General features: G+C 37.9%; 1 protein-coding gene across 1 annotated transcript in view; it reads right to left on the bottom strand.

Moving 5' to 3' along the window:
• The window catches only part of DDC (dopa decarboxylase), a 76,746-nt gene that overhangs the window by 24,825 nt on the left and 30,874 nt on the right, over window positions 1-21,047 (bottom strand). Inside the window, exons 3-7 of the mRNA XM_075022690.1 lie at window positions 20,470-20,583; window positions 19,673-19,792; window positions 13,017-13,151; window positions 9,475-9,618; window positions 1,185-1,251 (exon numbers count right to left, since the gene is read on the bottom strand). Of these exons, the coding sequence (XP_074878791.1) occupies window positions 1,185-1,251; window positions 9,475-9,618; window positions 13,017-13,151; window positions 19,673-19,792; window positions 20,470-20,583 (580 nt within the window). The remainder of the gene's footprint in view (window positions 1-1,184; window positions 1,252-9,474; window positions 9,619-13,016; window positions 13,152-19,672; window positions 19,793-20,469; window positions 20,584-21,047) is intronic.

A 21,047-nucleotide genomic window follows, 5' to 3' on the forward strand; every position in this document is an offset into this window, starting at 1 on the left:
TTCAAATTTCAACTGATATTATATATTTTCAAATATACTTGGTTTAAGACACTGCCTTTATTTCATAGAACTACTGCTCATGTATATTAAGAAGAAAATTCACCTGCATGCAGAAAAGCTAGCATGACACTTATGATTTGAGTAGGGCACAATCCTTCTGCTGGTCTCTGCTGCACAAGCAGAAAATCATTGAGAGCAATTGGTGAAACACGTGATTAGTTGCTATACCTAAAAGCATTGGTGTCACTATTTTATTAGGTCAGGTCTGTAGAAATAACCTGAACAGCAAAATAATCTCTAGCTGCTAAGCAGACTACTAGAAACCTTTTTGGAAAGGAGGACTGGGAGAAGCTGAGTCTCTGGGGCTTGTGCTGAAGGGCAGGAAACCTCACAGAGCAAGTCACCACCACACAAACCCCAAATGTTTTAGGCTCCACCTGAATAAAGTAACAGAACATCAAATCTAGCTGTATTTCTATGAGGCTGCTTCCAGTTGCTTATAGTTATAAATTTCCAGTTCTAAACATACACTTGAATAGATATGGTGTGCTTCTGCTGCATTTTCATCAGCCAGCAAGCTTGTGCTTTTGACCAAGCCTTTCTGCAGATCAAAGCTTGACACCACAGACCATAACACAGAAATACTTAAGAAGAGTCTGTGACTCGGTCACAGTACTAAACACACTGGCGCTTGTCCTGTTTTCTTGCAAGAGGAAGGAAATCGAGGAAGGATTAAGGAAAATACATGTGAATTTTTGGTGCATATTTCTCTGCTTTTTATAGTCGTTAGAACCAGATAGAAACAAAACAAAACACTTGGTGCAGAGGAGAACTGGAGTTCAGCTTTCCCCAATCTTCACCATTGCTCTAGATGCACTTGCAAGTAGAAGGGCTTGAAGAAAAGTGTTACAGGCTGAAGCACTTACAGTAATTTTTCACTGACAACATTCCAAGATATGCGCCCCCCAAAAAACCCTTGAGGCAATGCCCTCTGTACACTTTTAACAGTTTGAGAATGCAAGTTTGCCTCTTGACCTAATATTAGAAAGCAAACTGTAACTGAAGGTCTCATCTATAAGTAGCCTTATTGAATTTGGACACTGATGCTGCACAATGCCCTGGAAATGACTCAGCATGGCTTAAACTGGTATCTGCAATTGTAGAAAGTAGCAGCAAAGACTTACAAATAGGACCCAGTTCTAACAGTTTGTCAAAGGAGCAGCAAGGTGTGGTTCCAAGTGTCGCACAGAACTGCAGAGCCAAAAAAACAAAGGCAAATAAAATTGAGTGTTACAGCAAAGAAAATTACCAAATGAAAAAACCCACCCTGTCTGCAAAGCCAAAAATAAACTAAGAGAATAGATGATATAGGGCAAAATAAATTTATTTTAGCCAATACCTGTCCTTCAGTGGAGCTTCTGGGAATCTAATTTATTTTTTTTCCAAAGGTCCCATAAGTGTCCATTGAGACAGATGCATAAAATTGAATGCTAATCTAAAATTGACTGATAAGTAATGTATTATAGTCACAGTATTATATTAATGCTATATTTTATGTATTTTCTATGTGTTCCACATGCTCATCATGTGGCCCAATACTAATATCACATATCAATTATCATCAAAATGATTTGCAGTTTATGGTATATAAGCAAGCTCTGAACTTCAGCAACTTAAAGGTGGTGGAATTCCTGTTGACAGAATGGATCATAAAATGTTACTGCCTGAATTAAAGAGCCACAGCTCTGTAACCAAGACTTGCAACTGATCTGTGCTCAATGGACCTGCAGCCTGGGACCTGTTCACTTGTAGCGTATGTTCACTATTAGGCTTGCGAGATTTTTTCCCAGAGAAACTTTTTCTCCCAAATTCATCCTAAAATACTGGAACCATTCCTCCTTCATTCTGTTAATGTCTCACTTAATGTATCCTGCTGCATGACCAGTGGGCCAGAAGCAGAGGCAACATAAAATGCTGAAGTTTCACAGTAGAAAGAGAATATAACTAGGTGAAAATGAGCTATGGTAATTTACTGGGAATATGCAGGTAGAATTATAACCCCCCAAACCAACTACCAAGTGCATACAAACTCACATTAATTTATCTTTCATTGCTACACTTATGTTTTAAACACCTTGTCTCATTTTTGTAAGCACTAATAAAGGCTGGGTGTGGTTTTTGACTTGTACTGGATTTTTCCATAATAAAAGACACTTTACAGTTTAAATAGCAAATAAAGTATGCTGGTTTTTAGTTAGAGTATTGAAATTCAAAGGAATTAGATCATTTATCCAAGGTCACACACAAACTATAGTACAGCCAGGAGATGACTATTAATATGTAAAATCCAGAATTTTGGTATTTTATTTTTGTATTTCTGGTTACTTTCTCTGCCAAGTACACTGTCAATGCACTATCTTTTGCTTTCATTGTTTTTCCCTATATATCTGCAACTAGCTCCATTTTTCTGGTGTGTGTATATGTGCACATTCCTCAGTGAATTCATGACAAGACCTATAAGAAGACAAAGGAACACCTAGATGATACTTGTCAACCCACTAGAGCTTTCAAGAAACAAACATGCTGTCACAGCAAAACATAGATACACTTATATATTAAAATTCCATACAGTGCATTTTTGTCTTACAGCTCTAAAATGAGTAGGTACGCAAGGCCTTTGAGTTCACTGCTCTCCCTTGTAGCTGAAGTGATACCATCAGGAAATGTTTCCAGTGGTTCCTTCTCTGCATTGGACTTCTCTGACTCATCCAACATGCCAAGTAATATCTTCTATTTCTTAAGCATCTGCTTAGTTTGTCCAGTGCAGTAGGTCTTCCTGCTATACTAGAGAATGTCCTCATTGCACAGCAGCATGCGTTGTTGTCATTGTTGCCTTAGTTGTAGAGCTGCGGCAGGACGTGGACAAGTTGCCGGTGCCCAGCTGAGAGGTGCAGCTGGTGGCCTGAGTGTGTGGGACGGGGTAGACTTTTGCCCTGTTCTGTTAGTCACCGTGATGTGAGTAAGCACTTCTGTAGCAAAGAATTTTGCTCATGCTTATGTCACCTGATGTGGCCTTATTTGGTTTCAGCTTTTTAGTCTCTCTCTCTAGCACAACAAGATTTCCACTTCTGAGAAAAATAATTTCATGTAATTATGCCAGTAGCAAATTGTTTGCCAAAATTCTATAATCTCTTTCAGCCTAATACCATGTTTCACTTGCCAAGTGTATCCTCTTTTGTATTCTTCTAGCTTGGACATTCACATGCTGTCTCTCCTGCATTTCACTGATATCTTGTTAATTCTAGGAGTTCCCATTACTCAAAAGTTAAATGATGCCAGCTTTTTCAGGAGGGTCTTTTTTCCTTCTTTTTTAAAAGGTGATACACATTTGCCCTTATTTCTGCTCTAATTAAACAGGCTGCTGGATAGCTACCAATATTTTACCCTTTTATTTGTTCCCCTGAACACTCATCCTCACTCATAAGTTGTCACCCGCTTTCAAGCTAGAGGTTTTATTGACTTTTTCACTTCTACCAGCTATTGGATATTGTAGACTGTTACAAATCATCTACAGTCACATCTTGAAGCAGGTTCCGTACACATCTCAGGACTAAGAGTTGTTTTTCCCTCTGGGGGTTCCCTAACTAGTCCTCCCAATAACTTCTCATGAAGTTTTAACATGTTTGTTTGGTTTTGCTTTTCACATTTCCCATCAAGCTTCTTTTTCTTCTTTTCATTCTATGGAATAAAGTGGCAACAGCACACTAGAAATGTCTGGCATCTTGGAAAAATAATCTGATTATGAGACAAACAGTTGGATAAATGTGATGGGATTTTTGTTCGCAGGTTCCAGGTTTTTAGAGAATTCATGCAAAGTGAAAGACGGTTGTTTTATTACTTATTAAACTAGATTTTTCAAAATTTCCAGGAAATCCCATACTAACAAACATACAATAAAAAGGGCAAGTAGATATGTATTCAAAAAGCCAGAAATTTAAAATTATACATCCCAAGAACATTGAACTAATTCAATAATCTATTGCTAGAGATGTAAAACCTCTCTTTTGAGTACGCTTTTGAACATTTCTGCATCTATATTATACCATATACTTCAGAGATAATTTAATTGTTGTAGGGAGCTGAGTTTTTCTGTTTAATGGAAAGTACTCAGATAGTACTCAATTCATATGAATTTATGTACACTCTTAGAGGAAGTCATGCCCTGCCTTTGTATTGGGCAGACCTGGTTAAATGTAGTCATATAAAACCCTGAAAACATTTTAACCCTGACAGCCCACATGTTCCCCCAACTTCACAATTACAGCAATATTAATTGCTACGATCATGTTTCATTGCACCAATAAAAAATCTTGGCTATGGGAAAAGTTATTATTAAAATAAGAAAGGGACAATTCAGTATTTTTTCTGTATCAAGCTACTAAGAACCTGAGTTTGAAACAAATACAGTTCTGAAAATGAGAAGCACATTGAATATATAGTTAATAAAATTTTGCTGCCAACACATTTTTCCCTCAAAATAATCTGGTCTTTATCTATACTGGGCCTTCCCATATTCCTGAGCCACATGAGAAGAACAGAATAATTAGAGTGCCTTGAGATACATTACAACTTCTCTGGAAGTTTAATCATCCTTTGAGAGAGGTTGCTTTAAAAAGATTGCAGGATTATTTTTTTTAAAAGGAGTAAGTTTGCTCCCTTTTTTACTAAGAGGGCATGCACGTAGGGAGTGAAAATACTTTTATCGGATTATTGTCTATCCAAAATGTTCCCACAATCATCTTTGGCTGAACTACAGATCTACAAATTGGGTCACAAGAAATGGAGGATACCATGATGAAAATTCTAATTATTCTATATACATAAAGAGTATGGGTTAACCCATTGGATTGGAAAATACCCAAATAGAGTGCACTATAGATTTAGCTATGCATTTATATATTTATTTTATGATAATATGGTGTGGACTTTCTGTCAAGATTAGAGTGAAATTATCTTGGCTAGTCCATCAATTGAAATAACGATGGAGATTTCACAAAAGAAAGTTACACGTTGTTATTAGTTTTGTACTGCAGTTAAAGTATTCTCTTTCTAATCAGGATAAGGAGTATGTTGCTTCAATGAGAGATTATATGAGTTCAAACATACACTTAGTTAAATAATGGCTTATTCTGTAAAGTATGCATGTTTCTAAAATAATTTTGTTGTCCCCTCTGCAGGTGTCTAAGCCTCAAAGCTACTTGTTCTAATTCTCAGAAACCACTTAAAGTGACAGCATGTGCTTTTGTCAGGACTCGCATCACCCTGCCTCAGAACTACACAATGAATCTAACTCAATTTGTGATCTGGGTAACACTGGCAAAATCACATTTGTGCAAAGGGCGGGAGACAGGTTGCATCACAGAAATGGGACTGATGGCTCAGTATAGCCTGCAGGCCTTCTCCTTTTCAGGCTGTGCACTTTAGATTTGACTCAGCCCTGGTTGCAAATACAAAGCAGCTAAAATGTTTGCATCAGTCATCTCATGTATTACTTTCCTGAAATCAAGAGCTATGTCATGAAACACGCATGAATCTTTATGATGCCTGACAGCAATGACTCTCAATCTTTTCAACTGGAAGACCTCCTACAGCTTTTGAAAAAGATGTGGACACATTTTGCACAGTTTCACCACAAAGCTTTTCATTTGCAATTAACTAAAAGGAAGCAGAACTTTCAATGTTCTCTTATTGTTTTTGTTTTCACCTACTCATTTGTTTGCCAGCTTGTACTCAGGAGAATGCCTGTGGCTTGAAAAAAACTGCAATAGTTTACTAAACCACCATTCAGTATTTTACGAAACAGCAATTATTCACAAACTGTGGGTTAAGAAACGTCACCCTAGACATCTGTACATGTCTCAAGAATGCTTCTTCCAAATGGAAATCTGTGGTCAGGATCTAAGTGTTAACTTCTGCTGAAAAGATGGATCCTCTGTCATTCTAATTCTGATTTATTGTTTCCCAAGTGAGTCCCGGATACAAAGAGCCTGCTTCTTAATACCCTGCAGATCATCATTCAGAAGAGTCATTTCAGCTAGAATCAGAAAGATTTCACTCTGGGCCTTTGTTCAGCAGCAAGGCAATCACCTTACAGCAGCTTTATACTGGATGAGGTTGTTGGAGTATATTGTACTATATATATGCCAGCTGCAATATATCCGTGTTGATTTATGAAAGACAGCATAAAGCTCACAGGCTTTATGAACTTACACATGTTCAAGTGAACTAGGCTTGAACACAGTGTACACTATGTCTGAACTTAGCTGTGCTTAACTTAGTGGTCTCCACATTTGAGAATCCTGGTCAACGTTCATCCAATGTAGAGGCCTGTGTCAAGTTGAGAGCATAGGGCTCAACTGAGAAAGGCATTTACACATGTGCTTAGCCACCGGTTAGCATTTATAATTAATAAAATGGACATGACTTCAGTACATGCTTTAAAGGTCTTCCTTAACTGGTGGCCAGATGAAGGGCTGCATATCAGCCACACTTGGAAATTGCTCCTCAGTAAATCGTGGCAACTTCAGTGCCTCAACACCTGACACTATGCTTTGTTTGCACAGTCTGCTTGCTTTACTATATGAAAATATCTCTGTTTCAATTTCTGCAAAAGTATTTTGAGAGACAAATTAACACAAGTCTGAATTAGAAATTAAAAAAGGAAACAAAAACTAGACATCTGGGTACACTAATTGGCAATGGCCTTCACTGAACAAAATGATATACACATTACTAGTGCTAAAAGATATTGATGGTGGACAGGAATTCAAAGACTCGTTTTAAAGCCAATGCCTCTCCCCAAAACAGGCTGACTGCCAAATCCTATGTATGTGAAAAGCAAACCTATAATTACCAGATTGCTGTAATGAGAGAACCTGTTTCACATCAAGCAAATGCGCCCCTGATTCTCCACTCACCTCTACAAGCAAAGCACTTCTATCTAGTTAATTTCCTTTTTAATCCCTACAAATTCCCTACAAAACTTTTGGGTTTTTTGCTGATAAGGAAGACTGCATCAGCTTGGACGCAACCAAGATGTCTTCATTAGGAATGATCTCTCTGCTGTCACAAGTCTCTTCAGGCAGAATTTCTTCTGTTAAACTTTTTGCTTTGATGTTGAATCACTCCCCTTAGTGAAGGATCAGTGAATACAGGGAGACAAGGAATAAAGTGGCATAAGGTGTTTCCTTGGCAATGTGCATATCTTTGTCACCAGGACAAAATAAAATAGCACCAAATTACTCAAGAACAAAAGAAATGGAAAGGCTTTTGAAATCTGCAAGCCAGAAAAGGGAGCACTAATACAGTGCATGGACTGCTGCTCAGCATGACAGAGAATTAACACACCTTTTCAGTTAAGAGGCCAACCATAAGGATAATGAGATCTAGTTTAATCTAAGCTGACATGTTTTATGTATACAAATAAATGGAAGACCTGGTACAGGCCATATTAACTCAGACTGAGCCTTTGCTGTCTTTGAAAGCCTGTTTTGCACAGCTAAGCAAACAGAGGAAGAAAAACAACAGTTAAATCACCCTTTGTAAAGGTGTCACTGAGTACATAAAACAGAATTTTTTATTTCTTTTTGCTACACATAGAAAAATTACTAAGGAATGAATATTTATCAGGGGCAAGTTGCAATTTTTTGTTAATAGACAAAAGGTGAGGAAAAAACACATTAACTTTGTAGTTAGTGCACAGAGATGTGATATAGTGCTGTACTTGTAACTGTTTAAAATTAACAGTGAGATAAACAAATAGGATCCTATATAAGATCTTATGAGCTGGTACCATGTAACAGAGAAACAAAACATGCCTTATGGCACATCTCCACTTCAATAGGTGCAGCCCACAGCAGAAAGTTCATTTTGGAAGCCCTAGAGATGCTTTGTTTCTCAGTTATAGTCTTCTTATATTGGAAAGCAATTGATGGGATGTGTTTGGTCATTCCGAAGACTCACTAGTGCTAGGCAGGCTAGAAATTAGCAGCATTCTATACATATGAAAAACACTTTTCACCCTAGTCATCCTCATACTGCATAAAAACAGACACTAAAAGTTAATAACAGGAAGAGTAAAAAGATTACATTTTCAAAAGAGCTTGGTGAAATTGAAGATTCTTTGTCCCATTTGGCACTTATCCATGACTATAAGCAAGCTTAATCTGTTAATTCTTCTGAAAACAGTTCACAGAAATTTAAGTCACATTAGCCCTTTTCAAAATGTTAACACATGAAAGAAAAGAATTAACCGTCAAGTCAGACATGACTTTTCTGAAAAAAATCATGACATATTTTTAACTGTCTTAAAAAAAATCCCATTTCTGAAGTTCTTGGTTTCTAAAATATTTTTTTTCCCCTCCAATTTTTCTTCAGTGCAGGCCAGTAAAAACATGTTCTTGGTAGCATATTATACCCCTTAATAGATACAGCCCATGGTCTATAGCAAGTTTTGTAGAGGCATAATGCTCGGAAATGAGCAAAACATTTTGTTGATGATGTACAAAAACATAACAGAGGTTACTTACTCCATGAAATAAACAAATGGTAATATCTTGTTTTAACTTGAAATAATAAGATGGTGTTTGGAACTGACAGCAGGAGCAGATCTGATGAATAAGCGAATATTCTTTTCAATAAGGTGCTTATCATAGTAGAACCAAACTTCAGAATTTTATCCAATCTAACACTGTTCTGTGTCAAAAACTGGGGGAGCATGAGCTTTAGCTACTGAGATATAAACACATTTGTTTTCGCTAGACTGCTGTGGAAGCAGGAATCACTGGAAAAGAAAGTGGACAGATAACAAGAAATGATGCCACCTAAAGCTTCCACAGCCAGATTCCCTATAGCTCACCTCATAGAGACAAGTCATATACTCACAAATACCTGTCTGACAATATCTGATCTTGATGATTATTTGGGGTGTATTACAGAGGTTCATTTATTTGCTGAAATAGTGAGGAGTGGAAACTATTGGTTTTTGAAAATACTTAAGTTTGACACCATCATTTAATTTATTGCCTTTAAACTTGTTTTACATGTAAGTAAGTTAGAACCTGAAAAATAAAGGTACATCTTTGTAAAAGAGGCATTTCAGAATTCAAGTGTTAGGAGATTATAACACTGCAGGATTACCTGCAACTACAAAATTCACCTCCATTTTTATTCAACTGTCTAATATAACTTTAAGTCCTTTTAAAACATCATTTTTGCTGAGAAGTGCAACCAGCTGCTCAAATTAGTTTCTCCTCCTGCACAGAAAGCTATGTGAAGAACATTCATGGAACCTGTCCTAGCATTCTAGCTAGGCTGCCTATCGATCCCTCTGTTAGGGATGAGATCATCTATTCATGTCAAAAATAGCTTATCAGAAGCTATAAATCCACTGATTAATTAAAATCCAGTACTCACAAAGAATGGGATAAGACCAGAAGCTTTGTCTTCATCCAAAACTTTCTTCAGGGCTGAACCACAAACACTAAATGTATCACCTGAAGGAACTTTTTTAATCTTCACAGCACCAATTAACGCAGCCCTTTCCACTGATGAATGAGCCTACAAGGAAATAAGCAAGTTTTAAGACAGATACCTTTTATTGGAATGTAAGAAGTTCATTTGAATTTAAAAAGAAAAAAATTCATTTCTTTCAAGTAAAGCAATGAGATCCTGGGACTGTTGCTGGTATGTAACTGATACATACCTCTCCCTCTTTCATACAGATGGACACACATTCATATATATACATACACACACACAAAAATACAGTAATAGAAACCCTGAAGTATTCTTGAGACCATTGCCATGGCATCATTCTGACAAGAGTTCAATTAACCTTAGTGAGAGCTTTAATTAACGTGTTCACAGTTAGGTAGGATTGATTAAGAGCTTCAGGATTTGGCTCTAAATCAACCAAAAGACATGTAGATAATCAGCTTGCCTAATAATGATTCGGTTGCTGATTAGCATATTTTAAAGGTGCACAGCTTTGCTGAACTCTAAAAAAATATACATCATGATATGGTATAGACTGAGATATTTTCTTACATGACCATTTTTTTAGATTACCTACTGACGAAATTGTGGTTCAATCATTCATTCATTCATTTTGTTAGGCAATTAAGGATCATTCCCAATATGTTATTTTATTTATAACCCACTTTATTTGCAGTCCCCTTAAATAATATTTTTAGAACCTAAAAGCACATCTCAGTAAATAAAAACAAAAGATACCATCAAGAAATTCCTATAAATTTGTGATGTATGATACGATAATAACCTATTAACAGTAAAAGGTATGCTTAGCCACAAAATACTCTCCTTTAGAGCATAACTAAAACCAAAAAAAAAGCTATTTTACCTTCCACCTTCTACAATTTCATTAACTGTCATTAATTTGAAAGAGAAAAATTCCTCACCTTTTCATATTGTGACTATTCTCATTCATAATCTCCATCCTACTCATCTTGTTGGTTCTTGCTAGTGCCTACAAGAGCACTTACTAATTCTATTCTAATTTAGCATATAATCATGGAGAAGATTAAGCCAAAACATAGGTTGACCAAGACCAGATGAAGATAAAGTTTTTGCCTTTCAACTTCATGTATCCCTGGAATGACATGTTTTAAAGGCAGATTTACTATTAACTTGTATCTCATCAGTGCCTCTTGGTAAACCATTTTGGTAAACTAATTCAGCACCAACGTGAGAAAATTTGGAAGTCTAGACTTGAAATATAACTTTTTGAAGTGGAAAACAATGTGTGTACCATAGCAATACCGTACTTCATTCAAGTGTACAATAGGAAGAGGTATTTTATAGCTGATTCATGCAAGAATTGTAAATAAGCAAACTATAATAACACACTAAGGTTGTTAGCCAGTCAGAACCTCTGAACTGCTTCCTCAAGCCTCCAAAATTGCAGTAAGGCTCTCTGATAACCACAGCCATTCACAGTCTTAAGGTTAAAACTGTCAAGATGTTTTTGCATTATAACAAATATTATAACAAATCTTTAGTAACCTGCTGCTCCATGGAATTCCTAGTCCTCAGCAAAGTACTTGGGAATCTCCCACCACCCTCGAGGAGAGCAAGGAACCAAGCAGAAATCAATGAAATGAATGGGCAGCTGCTTAAGGTAGCCAAATAAACGTGGCAAAAAAAGGCTGATGAAGAAAATGGCCTGAGAAAATTTGAGAATATCAAAAAACCACCCTGACCTCTGTCCTGGTCAGGTGTCTACTGTCTGGGGTAGCTGGATGCTCCTCTCAGCTCCGAGGTCTCACATTCAGTATCCCTTGCAAGAGGAGCCTCAGCCAGGATAGCCCAGGCACTAAAACAGACAGGCATCCTCATCTGTTTTCTCCAACCCCCCAAGTAGTTACTGGGGAAAGATTTGTTGCCAGTCCTGCTCTGTACTCACTTACACAAAGCAAAATTATTTCGATGTGATAAAATTTTCCTCAAATGCCTAGAAGCTAAAATGATCTCCCAAGATACGTGAGATCCAAGTTCAGTGTTCTGCTTTGAGTCTCCAGAGGCAGCTTTTTACCTCCCTCCTAATGCATTCTTGCAGCATTGCTCTCTGTCAGTGCATGGTTTTCTCTTCCACAGAATGGCTTTGGTTTACTTTCTTTTGTGGATTACTGCCTATGAGTCATGCAGGTCTGTTCTTAATGCAGAAGGACCGGTGAGCTCTGCAACAATCTGCTTTGAAAGGTCAGCAATATCTTAAGGCAAATCCTTCTGTAAACATAAGATCCTCTGACCTTCAGTAGGCAGGAAGGCCTGTCAGTCCTCATTTCAGGTCAGCCACTTACATGGGACAAAAAATGAAAACAAGTAAAAGGTTTTGTGCATCACTGGGTCAGAGTTTGAGCTCTGGGACTGGCCGTCTGCGCAATACAGACCTTAGGGTACCAGAAAAAAAAAAGGACAAACATCCACTGTGCCTTCTGAAAACAGCTTATCTTTCCTCATATTTTCTTGTCCTGACTCTTCTCACCCTAGCAGTGTAGTCCCTCTTCCCACCAGCAAAGAGCAAGTGTACTTTTAACTTGTCCTCCAGTGATTTTTAACATAAACTTAGTAGTAAATCAAGGTAAGCCTGAAACCTGGCCATTTTATTCTGCATAATCAGATATTACATTAAACTAAACATCAAGTACCAAGGAAGTTTCTTCTATCTCATTGACATGTAGATAAGAAAATGTCACAGCTACTGAGAGAAACAACATTGCTTGGCCCTTCAGTAGGATTAGTGTGTCAGAAAGGTAGCAGCAGCAGAACTGACAAGACTAAAATTTGCTTTCATTAACAGTAAAAGCCTCTCATGGTCCTGGCCTGCTGAGAATTTAGCCTAACTCAGTCCGCTAAATACCACTCACAGTCAGAAATCAAGGATTACATTTTCTGTTTTCTTGTAAGATTTCTTAGCTGGACTGATACATGGAGATCTTAGGAGTTTTTTTTCTTTTAAAAAAATAAAGAAAAAAATGTTTGGGCTTCTTCAAGTACTATGACTAATTTGCTTTATATTCATGCACTAGGTTTGTCTGTGTGCATGCACCTGCACCCATGCATGCATACAGGAGGAGGATGTATGCGTGTTTGTTTGCACACGTGTACGTAGGAGGAAAATAATGTGTGCACACATGGACACACAAGCCTAGATATAACAAAAGATGGTCTAGACTTACTCAGCACAACTGAAATTAACACCTTACTCAAGTATCCTTATTTACTTCAAATGAGCTCTTTTTGTAAAGAAGTAATATTTATGTAACACTGACCTCTGGATATTTATTCTTTGTATTATGGTAGCTCACGAGATACCAGCCCACTTATGATGTACAATAAGATTTAAACAAGCAAAACCAAATAGTCACCAATCCACACAGTTTATACTTAATTCACCTACCTATTGAGATGTCTGAATGTTTTTGAGAGGTACTCACCTGATCGGAAGCATAGGCCACCAGCCTGCTCATGATGTCTGCTTCTGTTAGCTCAGGCTTTTCTGATTGCAACCATCTGATAGTTTTTGTTCTTGCAGCAAGCAGTGAAATCAGGGTGGCCTCGCTTGCACTTCCCTGTGGGACAAATTGAAGGAAGGTTCAAAAGAAGGACATTCCAGAAAAAGAAAAGCAACATTTTCTTCCGTATGAATCTGCGAAGTTATTAACAGAAACTGCATATGAGAAACTGCGCAATCTCCTGCTTTTTAAGAATATGTGTGACAGCAAGGGAGGAATCTCTATTTGATCTTGGTCTCCTCCTTCCTGTCTGCTCTCTTTAATCTCTATGCTTGTTCAGTTTAGGCACCGGCCTTGCAATCAATGCTAGAAAGCTGGACTCATAGACGTAAACATACGTGAAAAGGATCTCAAACCAGGCACCAATCGTTTGTTAACCAGTAACAATGGCAGAGTAACTGTTGATTTCTGTTACTCCATATTTCCACACATTTAACTTTCATCAGAATCTGTCAACTCTCCTATCAAGCAACATGCATAATTATTAACGCTTATTTAACATTTAGAGTTACCCTGGGCAAGTCAATTATTTTGGTTAAAAGAGAAAAAAACACTGAAAAAGCAAAAAAGTTATGATTCAAAATAGCTAACTCCATTTCAAAGTATTAGTTATGTATGTTTTCTTCTTCAAAAACACTGAGATGAAAGGAACAGTCACACACTATTTTTAAATGGCACTTTGATTCACAAAACATGAGTTTAAATTGCCTTTTGGATACTCTGTGACAACAAAGAGGGGAATTTTTTGTATCAATTGTTCCATAAATTTCACAAGAGAATACAAATTCCCACAAATTCTTTTTATGGTTTTCCTCTAGAACAGGCAGGTCAAACATGCTCTAAACTGCTCTTTTAAGCTATAAGTAACAGTTTGTAACCATGTTCATAAACTTCAGTGGGTTTGGGTGTCCATTCACGAGATCAAATTTTTAGGTACTTTCAAAGTTGAACAATTGTCACACAAATATTCCCCTACCAAGCACATAACAGTCCAAAGAATAGTTGCTTATATTAATAAGTATGTCTCAGAAATATCCCCAGTGTCAACAAGCTAATTTTGGAGTGATGTTTCTTATCCTGTACCAAAATTCTATCCTCCCTTTGTTGACGACCTCTGTATAATAATTAATGACAACAAATGTTTAAATATTTAGGAAGTCTTATTGAAGAAGTAAGACTGGAGGTGGGCCTGATCCTACAGATTTCATACATGAGAATGATCCCAGTGAATTCAGACTTTCTCCTAATACTGAAGTTAGCTGAGCTATTTATATGAGACAAAGCTGCCTTCTACATGTCAACATCTCAAGAGTGAGTGAACTCAGTCCAGCTGAAATTCAAGAGCCTCATGAACCGAGTAAGCACGAAAAAGGACAGTCCCTAAACGTTTACTAAATGTATTGCCACGATGAATGTATTTTATCTGCCTTTCTGGTGGTGTGGGATTTGACGAATGTAGACCCCAGGGTCTGGCTCAGAGCACAAAGATGAGCTGGAGACAGTTTTGTGCATTTCTTATAGCTGCTGCTGCTGCATACAGCATTATGGCAACTGAGGGAAATACTACAGATACATACATACAGAACGGCATGGGAAAACAAATATCCCTTTTGGGTCAAGTAAGGTAGAACTTCCATGTAGAAGCAAGTGGTGAAGGAAATTCTGTCCATTAATTACAGAAAACACAATTTGGCAATCTCCCTGTTTAATCTTATTCTGCATATGGTCTGTAGCCAGACCATAATTCAGAATATTAATCAGAATATCTGAACACCAAGAAATCATGCCTGTCCATAGTTCTCAAAACTCCTGATGCCAAGAGCATGCACACAATTATCTTCATCTTACACATAAAGAACTTTCAAGATCTGATTCATCTCACTTTATTTGTCTAAAAAGTTAAATATCTGAGATAAAATAATTGTTTAGGGTCCCTTAGTATTCTGTGGAGAGAGGTAAGCCCATCCAGAAAGCAAGAATTCCATCTATTTTAGGCAAATAATCTGGACTGAAATAAATGGTTCCTCTAAAGGTACCTTCTTCTATGTTCAACTTTATCTGACAAAATGTGAGATGAATTTCACACAGTGTAAGTTTCCTGATGAGAAACTTCTGTCACCATGTCTTTCTTAGCAAAACTATTTCTGCCATGCTTAGCACAATGTTATCTAAGTAACAATGAAATAAAATACCCATGCTTCCTGACAGTCCTGTGAGCTAGAATGTAATGACTTGGGTCCTGGATGTCCAGCAGATGAGAAATGTTTTAGTCAAGAACATCACCTATTTTCTGGGAAGCTGAGTTTCTTCCATTTTTTTAATCCTGGTTTGTTTTTGTTTGGTTGGGTTTTTTTTACAAGCAGTATATAATTTTCTAAAGAACACTGCATAATCAGAAGACCTGCATAATGGGCATACACTATCAGACGATGTTGCCTGAAATATCCTTTCCAGCAATTCAGCAGGCAAGAATACTTTTCATTTGTGCAAACCACTGCAACTTATTGTGATGCTCACACAGGTTTTTCAGGTAAGTTGTATGTCCTTACAATGAAGTTGGGCAACATAAAGCCTGTGTGCAAGACCTTAGTCCATCTCACATCAGGCAAGTCACTGAAAACAACCTTTCTAAACCTGGGTTCTTCACAGTAAAGTTAGCTCTGGCACCCTTGCATTTAATATGGGGGAAATAATAATAATTATTACTTTTATTAAAACATATACATTTAAGGGGATACATGAAAATCTTTCAAATATATGTGGAGAAAATGTTTTTGTTTTTTTTTTTCTTCTTTTTTCTGTAATGAGAAGGCCCTATAAAACCATTAGTGTCTTTCCAAGACATGTGAGAAATATGCATATTAAAGAAATGTGCTGTCGTGGTTTAACCCCAGCCAGCAACTAAGCACCACGCAGCCGCTCACTCACTCCCCCCCCCACCCAGTGGGATGGGGGAGAAAATCAGGAAAAGAAGTAAAACTCCTGGGTTGAGATTAGAACGGTTTAATAGAACAGAAAAGAAGAAACTAATAATGATAATGATAACACTAATAAAATGACAGCAGTAGTAATAGAAGGATTGGAATGTACAAATGATGCGCAGGGCAATTGCTCACCACCCGCCGACCGACACCCAGCCAGTCCCCGAGCGGCGATTCCCTGCCCCCCCCTTCCCAGTTCCTAAACTAGATGGGACGTCGCATGGTATGGAATACACCGTTGGCCAGTTTGGGTCAGCTGCCCTGGCTGGGCATGAGAAGCTGAAAAATCCTTGACTATAGTCTAAACACTACTGAGCAACAACTGAAAACATCAGTGTTATCAGCATTCTTCACATACTGAACTCAAAACATAGCACTGCACCAGCTACTAGGAAGACAGTTAACTCTATCCCAGCTGAAACCAGGACATGTGCACAAATATATAAAAGAAAATGGCTGTAGGAAATTCCAAAGGTTAAGACACTAATTTGAGATCTGGAAATTTAAGCCCCCACTATTCTGGAGGCTGCCTGGCTGGGCAAGCAAATGACTTGGGCTCAAGAATAGCCTCAGCCTTCTGAGGAATGCTACAAGATGTCTTAGCATTCCTGGCTGTTCATCCAGGCTGGTGCATATTCAGCATATACAACAGTTCTTATATGAATTTCCTTGCACAGAAACAAGGATGAAAAGGAAAGGCCTGTTGTCGAGCTGAATCTTTACTCCTGATATACACCTGGGTCATAGCCTAAAGGTACCTGAATCCAGCAACTTGGAAATTATTTTGGATGTCTCATGATAGGCACAGGCTTTTTCACCTTGCCTCAGTTTTCATAAGTCACCTTTTTTATACTGAAGCTTACAGAGTTTGCAGAACCTGATTTGTAATGCTCTTCTATTCACTTGGCACCAGTCTTGCACTAAATATTTTTGAGGCAAAACCCCCTTGGTTCTTGAACTACTCAGCTAACTGACAAGAAAGATAAATCAGCAGTGTTCCTTACCAGGTCAAAGATAGGCTGAGTCTCATTTTGTTTCACCCTTAAAATACTTTTTCTTTTCAGAGCAAGAAAGCTTTTTAAAATTCAAAGTAGCTATACTTTTCAGCAGTTTGTCTAGAATGAACAGCAGGATACAAGCTTCAGGAAGAAAGTTGCTTTCCCACTTATTTTAAAAGCTGTTTTTTTCTCCTCTTGAATGCTGTATTCTGCATTAAGTGAAGGATGATGATACCTTTCCTTTTACTGCAAGCAAATAAAGGTTGCCATGGCAAGCAGGCTCAAGAGGCGGAAGAAATATCAGCAAGAGCTGATGTTCATGTCCACCAGAGCTCTGAACTGAAATTTTCTTTCATCTTTTGCCATTTTCACGTGTCATCCTGCACACAAAAGTGCTTCATATTGACATAGACCTTCAAATGTAATTAAGAGCCAATTTTCACAGGCTCAGTTTTACCCAATACCGCAATAATTACTTGGTATTTACCAAGAGAATGACTGGCACTTTCACACACTTATGTTGTCTTTGCCTCATGCTCTCTTATTTGTATCATTATTGTTTCAAGAGTAAGAAAAGATCTGCAGCACAAATTACTTCATCGTAAGCAGGAACACAGAGCCCACTTTCGATTCCTGAAACTGACTGGTTTCTGATTAAAATTATGGGCAATCCAGCATTGTCAGCCTGGAAGGGCAGTATTTCCTGCTGATAACCATCAGGCATAATTGCTTGCTTTCACTGGTACAAAATAAGTACTGCTGAGACACGTGACAGAACCTTGATTTCTTGAACATAACCCCCTCCCTAGTAGTCATAATAATAAAGATCCTAACAGAGCAAGCAGATGAGTTATACAGGAATACACTGGTGTAGGTGCAGCTCCGCCTAGGAGAATCATAGCAGTTGGGTTAAATTCATACTTGCTTGGGAAGAATTCATTGGAATATGCAGTAGGCATTTGCAGCTGACATCAAAGCAGCTCCCACTTCTAGCATGTAATTCAGATGTATTTTAGAAGCCTACCTTAGAATAAAATGGATTGTGCCCTGGCCTCCAATGACCAGGGCCAGAGATTAAAGGAGCACAGAACAATTATTTAAAATTCAGTCTTTTCCATAGCAGAGATCTATTTTAGTTAGATTAATAGTTGTGACCAGAGTCTGCATTTGCAGAAAGACCATGCACTAGTGGAGCCATGGCTGGCAAACAGTATAGCTTTATTATGCATGCAAGTTTGCCCATTGATTATATATTCACTATCATACAGATACTCTGTTCAGACATTGTAGGCTTTCATTAAGCAACATCATTTCATTAAGTCAACAAAGTCTGGAGTTTTGTTCTGGTTTGGATACTGCAGTGTAGTCAAAAATTGTGTTATCTACTGATAGAACCATTTAGGTTCAAATTTTAAGCAGGTCTTCATTTTATTATACTATTCCAATATTTCATTTTGTTATATAAGGGGAACTTCTTAAAATAATTTCAATTTCTTTTACAAGGACTGATAGACTTTCTGCTATAATCTGTTTTTTCTACTTATAGAAGATTGTCTCCTATGTTCTTATCCATTGCTTGATCTCTGACACTTTTTTCTGAAAAAAAGGAAAGCTGTTTTGGAAACTGACTGAAGTAAAACATTTGCAAAATGTATAAGGTGGACTTCATGGAAGCCTTTGTAACCACTTTTCGTGATCCTTGTCAGGAAAGGAAGGACAGAAAGGAAGAAACTAATAATGATAATAATAAAATTACAATAACAATAAAAGAATTGTAATATACAAAACAAGCGATGCACAATGCCATTGCTCACCAATTGCCAACTGATGTCCAGTTAGTTCCCAAGCCACCCCCCCAGGCCAACTGCCCCCAGTTTCTATACTGGACATGACATCACATGCTGTGGAATACCCCTTTGGCCCGTTTGGGTCAGCTGCCCTGGCTGTGTCCCCTCCCAACTCCTTGTGCCCCTCCAGCCTTCTTGCTGGCTGGGCATGAGAAGCTGAAAAATCCTTGACTTGGTATAAACACTACTTAGCAACAACTGAACACATCAGTGTGTTATCAACATTCCTCTTATACCAAACTCAAAACATAATGCTGTATCAGCTACTAGGAAGACAATTAACTATTCCAGCTGAAACCAGGACAGTCCTCTACTCAAAATCCTCAGATATATTTCTATTTGAGAAGGCTTTTTTCTGTTTTCAGCCACAAAACATTGCTGCACATTGTTGGTAAGCATAAGCTCACTTCACTTGATCAACAAATTAAAGTTTCCATCCTACATGACTTTTCAACATTATAATTTTAATTTTAAGCCCAAATTGTGCTGTTATGTTGAACTACTAGCAGTTCTTCACAGAGAAGAGTGTTTCAGAATTCAGCTGCTCTGAAAACAAAATCATTACTTTTGTGGATGATCCTACCAACCTATGGACATTCTCACAGAGCATCAGTCTTTCTGAAAATCTGAAAGGAACCCATGTGGCAGAAGAAAAATGTATCTTTCTTTTATTAATGTTTTGGTATGAAGGTTTTACAAAATCATAAAGCCCACAAACTCATCCTGTATTCTTTTTTTATGTCCCCTCTTACCTGAATGACTCCTCCACCTTGGCCATCCTTGCCAGCTAAAAACGCTTCAGGCAAATTAATCATCTTCCCTAGCCAATCCAGCATGACAGTCTCCAGCTCTGTGCAAGCTGGACTTGCTGCCTGTGTTGAAAAATAGAACAGAGGGAATAACCTCACTAGACCATGAAGAGAAATGGGATCTACCAGAGCAAGAACAACTCTTTCTCTCTCTGTCTTTTGATTACTGAGGAAGAGACTAGGCAACTTGAACAGCTACATTAGGGACCTGAAGACCATTTTGTGCATATCGTTTCTAATACTTACTAAAAAAATTTCAAACTGGGCCTCACATAGAATCATGACTATCAAATGTTAAAGCTAGGATTTGCATCTTGCATTTTTTTTTCCAACATCAAGTACCAATCTCTTTTGAGAAGAGCCTATCTCATATGAATGTGGGGTTTTTAAACACAATTTTCCATTCATCCAGATAAGAGAAGTAACAACACCAGGCGACAGGCAACAGTCATACTACTTAATGAATTACCAGTAAGTTAGCACTGCTAACACTAATCCTAAATGCTGGTCATTTTTCAAGGGCAAAAATTCTAAGAGGAAATAGTCTTTTACTCCTGGAGTCATTCAGGGTGTCTATGTGAAAACATCTATTTAGTCAAGGAAATGTACCTATAAAAATAGTCTTGTGACTTCACTGCCATTAATCAGTAATTTCATTGAAGATTGTTACTGAAATGCTTAAAATCTTGGCAAGGTGAAGTACCATTTCCACATAGTGGTACATACCCCGGTAAACTTACCCAAGAGAAGCCCACACATCCTATTCCACCACACAACATATCTGCAAGAAGAGCTGGGAAGGAAGAGGCTGCAGGGAAGTAGGCAAAAAAGTATGGACTGTGCCAGTGAGTCACCTGTATTAAGGGAAAAATAGTAATTTTTAACTAATGCAGGGAGCAGAAACAAATTGTCACAAAATCAGAAAAGATTGGGACCAGTCAACAGTTCTGGACTACCTGGCAGTAACGTAGGATCCCATTTTTTAGAAAAGCTTACCTTTTTCTTCCTCTCAATTTTTTTATGTGTCTTTTACTCAAATTAGAAGTAAATTAGTCCTTGCCCCCACCTCCCAACAGATCTAAAATCAGAGTTCTCCATTTGTCTGCCTAGAAGACAAGACTTGCATGGGCAGTGGCAGCACGGGTTTCTATGCAGGGCACTGTCCTTAAGCCTCTGCTTTCAGGGACTCTCCAGTATTTTGTTCTTTCGTCTCTATCATGTGACTGACTTAGCAAGAGTGTCTTCAGTGCAGCAGAGGTCCACAGAACTCTCTTGCCCATACTCTGGAGTTATTCAGGCACTGAATCTGGCCAAACAG

The sequence above is a fragment of the Buteo buteo genome, chromosome 3 (genome assembly GCF_964188355.1).
Source record: "Buteo buteo chromosome 3, bButBut1.hap1.1, whole genome shotgun sequence".
Classification (NCBI taxonomy): domain Eukaryota; kingdom Metazoa; phylum Chordata; class Aves; order Accipitriformes; family Accipitridae; genus Buteo; species Buteo buteo.